The sequence below is a fragment of the Acanthisitta chloris genome, unplaced genomic scaffold (genome assembly GCF_000695815.1).
Source record: "Acanthisitta chloris isolate BGI_N310 unplaced genomic scaffold, ASM69581v1 scaffold25083, whole genome shotgun sequence".
Lineage (NCBI taxonomy): Eukaryota > Metazoa > Chordata > Aves > Passeriformes > Acanthisittidae > Acanthisitta > Acanthisitta chloris.
In genome coordinates this window covers 1-1,266 of record NW_008664617.1, presented here as the reverse complement: position 1 = coordinate 1,266, position 1,266 = coordinate 1, and the positions used below count along the sequence as shown (strand labels likewise).

Sequence of the window (1,266 nt, the reverse complement as noted above, 5' to 3'; positions counted from 1 at the left end):
CCCAGCGCTACCCCCCCCAAAATGCTGAAAGGTTCCCCTAAGTGCAAAGAGGTCTTTGCCTGCCTCTGCCCCAGCCTCTCTCACTGTGCAAAGCACCCTGTGACAGGGCACTTCAACCTGGGGGAAGTGCAGGCTGGGACAAGGCTCTATGCCACAGCTTTCTCCCTGCCCTCTGCAGATCCACCCTGGGGACCACTGAGCCCCACTGCACCCCCACCACGGCTCCTGTCTGTGAGCCCCTCTGGCACAGACCTGCCGACAGCCCAGTCCTGAAGTGCAGAGCCCTGCCAAGAGCTCCCACGGAGGATCCTCTCCCTCTCTCCTTGTGAAACTTGGAGGGAAACTCAAACAGAGAGAGATGCAAACTTCAGCAGACGGAGTGAGCCAGGGAGCCCTGCTCCAGTGAGGCCGGACGGGTGGGTGCCCCCCGTGCCAGCAGGGGCCCCCAGGGAAGCTGAGCCAGGTGTGCACTCACCACAGTGAAATCACGGGATGAGCAGTTCTCCCCGCTGAAGTTGCAGCTCTTGAGCATGTCGTCAAGCTGGTGGCCAGTGCGGTTGACGATGTCAGCCATGTCAGGGTCAGGGTAGAGCAGGTCTGTGGCCTTGTGTCCATCCCGGTCCTTAGGGGGTAGCCCAGTCATGTTGGCCAAGTGGAAGATGTCGGCATCAGTGAGTGCTGAGTGGCGGTAGCGGTTGATGTTGCAGATGGTGATGGCGGGGAAGACCATCTCACGGATGGCCTCCTCGTCCAGAGCCATGACGTGGGGGTGCTCCAGGTAGAGCAGCGCTGACTTGGCCGCCTGGTAGAGAAAGAAGGCGAGCGAGGCTAGGAAGGCAAATGCCCAGAGGGTCTGGCGCACGCCCAGGTGTCCCGACCGGCAGATGTGTCCCAGGCCATGCAGCGTGCTGGTGCTGGCGAAGGTGGCCAGGTCCCGAGAGCGGGGCCGGGCTGTCTCCTCAATCAGGCTCTCCTTGTCCCCTTCTTCTTTTTCCTTCTGCTTCTCATCCTCCTCAGCAAATTTGATTTTCCACACGATCTCAATCGGCATCTGCCCCGTGCAGCTGGTGTGCCCAGCCAGTGAGCTGCCCCCTGGCACAGGCACCAGCCGAGAGCCCGGCCAGGCGCTGGGAGGGGGTTCAGGTCCCCCCCAAGCCCCAGCACGCAATTTATTCTGTCCATGGTGCCTAGGCTACACATGGTTAAGAGAGTCCTTCTTGCAGAATGACAGGTGCTCCCTTCCCTGTTAGCAGAGACCACTCAGCA

General features: G+C 61.0%; 1 protein-coding gene across 1 annotated transcript; it reads right to left on the bottom strand.

The window, feature by feature from the left end:
• Positions 1 to 475: 475 nt before the first annotated feature.
• Positions 476 to 1,051, bottom strand: LOC103799144 (acid-sensing ion channel 4-like; the record flags this gene model as incomplete). The annotated part of the gene is made up of 1 exon (XM_009071444.1): positions 476 to 1,051. A coding segment is annotated over exon 1 (576 nt), but the record flags the coding sequence as incomplete, so codon positions are not given.
• Between the last annotated feature and the right edge of the window lie 215 nt (positions 1,052 to 1,266).